Genomic DNA, 1,790 nt, shown 5'->3' on the forward strand with positions numbered 1-1,790 from the left:
GCCTGCCTCTGCCTTCCGAGTGCTGGGATTAAAGGTGTGCGCCACCACCGCCCGGCATGCTGTGATCTCTTAACACAGCTCCTCTACTGGATGATGGTGGGGCACATCTTTATTCCCAGCACTTAGGAGGCAGAGGCAGGCAGATCTCTGTGAGTTCAAGGCCAGCCTGGTTTACAGAGCAAGTTCTAGGACAGCCAGGGCTACACAGAGAAACCTTGACTCAAAAAAACAAACAAACGAAAAACAATTAACATAAACAATACAGTTCCTCATGCTGTGGTGACCATAAAATTATTTCATTGCTACTTTGTAATTGTAGATTTGCTAGGTAATGTAATTATCTGATATGAAGGATATCTGATATGACCTTTGGGGGTCGAAACCCACAGGTTGAGAACCTCTGCTCTATACAAACCAATGAGTGACTCCTGTAGCAATAGTGTGACCAGTGGATAGATGACTTAGGAATGGCAACGGCAGGTTTTCTAAACAGGGAAAGCTTTTGCAGTTAGCTTTTCTTTTGTGAAATAAGCCATAATGAGTAGAAACAGCATAGTCGATGTCATGTGCCTTGGAGAATTGCATCCTCCCTCCTACAGTTCCAGAATCCTGGATGCTTTCTCCTTCAGGAACTTAGCAGAAGCACAAGGTCCCTGGCTGGCTATGCCATATCACTTGCTCATGCTGGGCTAAAGAACAGAGTACAAGAAGCCCGTGCTGGCCCACAATGGGCTGCTTGCCTTGGGTGAAGAGCCACAGAGGGGGCTCTGATTTCGACTGGAGGCCAGCTCTCTCCTGTTCCCTTTCTAATCATGACCCCTGCCAGTGACCAAGCACCCATACTTTTTGCTGAGTCCTTACCTCTGGCTTGTAGGCTTTCCGGAACCTTGAGGGCCCATCGGGGCTGAAGATCTGGCTAGGCACACAACTGACCACGGCTGGTTGTCCACCCTCACAGGTCGCATTCTTCACAAGGTCCCGGGACACGGGAGGGCCCAGTTTGCAGCTGGAGATGTGAGCTTCAGTGCCAGTGCAGTTCATAGAAAACTTCCAGTAGCGCAGCTTCCTCTTCAAGGCAAAGGTTCTGCAGGGAAAGAGAAGAGCTGGGCAACCAGGGCATCCCAGCAGATACCGGCTTCCTTCCTTTTGTAGCCAGCAGATCCAGCTCCCAGAACCCAGTCTCCCCCATGCTGCATGATAGGCATGCACTACTACTCCAGGCTTCGTTTTTCTCTTAAAAGTCTAAGGGATCATGGTTTATAAAATGGCTAATTTGGTGGGAGGGAGCTACAAAAGGAAGGATCCTTCGGTTCAGCAGTTAACTGCACCGGTTGCTCTTCTAGAGAACCCAGGTTCAATTCCCAGCACCCATATAGCAGCTCACAACTGTCTGCAACTCCAGTTCCAAGGGATCCGACACCCTCACACAGACCATATCTATAGGCAAAACACCAATGCATATAATATAAAAATAAATACAATCTTTAAATTACATTAAAAAAAAGAGAGAGTGAATGGATCCTTGCTGAGGTGATGAGGACCATTTGATGGAAGATTAGGCTATGAAAAATAGTGGGGTTCAGAGAGGGTATGTGGGGAGGGCACCCCATCCTCTGAAGTTGTCCAGACTTTTAGAGCCTCTGTACTTGCCCCTGCTTGGCAGGACTTGGTGAGATGCTTGAGGAAGACAACAGCATAGCTGCCTGCTACCCTGTGGGAGGAGGCTCTCAGGGCAGGGACCCTGGGAGGGACAGACGTGAAGTCTTGTCCTTATTGGTCCAGTCCAGCAT

General features: G+C 48.8%; 1 protein-coding gene across 1 annotated transcript in view; it reads right to left on the minus strand.

Moving 5' to 3' along the window:
• Positions 1 to 1,790, minus strand: part of Loxl2 (lysyl oxidase like 2) — an 80,164-nt gene that overhangs the window by 25,584 nt on the left and 52,790 nt on the right. Inside the window, exon 5 of the mRNA XM_005355453.3 lies at positions 862 to 1,084. Coding sequence (XP_005355510.1) covers positions 862 to 1,084 — 223 coding nt within the window. The remainder of the gene's footprint in view (positions 1 to 861; positions 1,085 to 1,790) is intronic.

The sequence above is a fragment of the Microtus ochrogaster genome, chromosome 17 (assembly GCF_000317375.1).
Source record: "Microtus ochrogaster isolate Prairie Vole_2 chromosome 17, MicOch1.0, whole genome shotgun sequence".
Lineage (NCBI taxonomy): Eukaryota > Metazoa > Chordata > Mammalia > Rodentia > Cricetidae > Microtus > Microtus ochrogaster.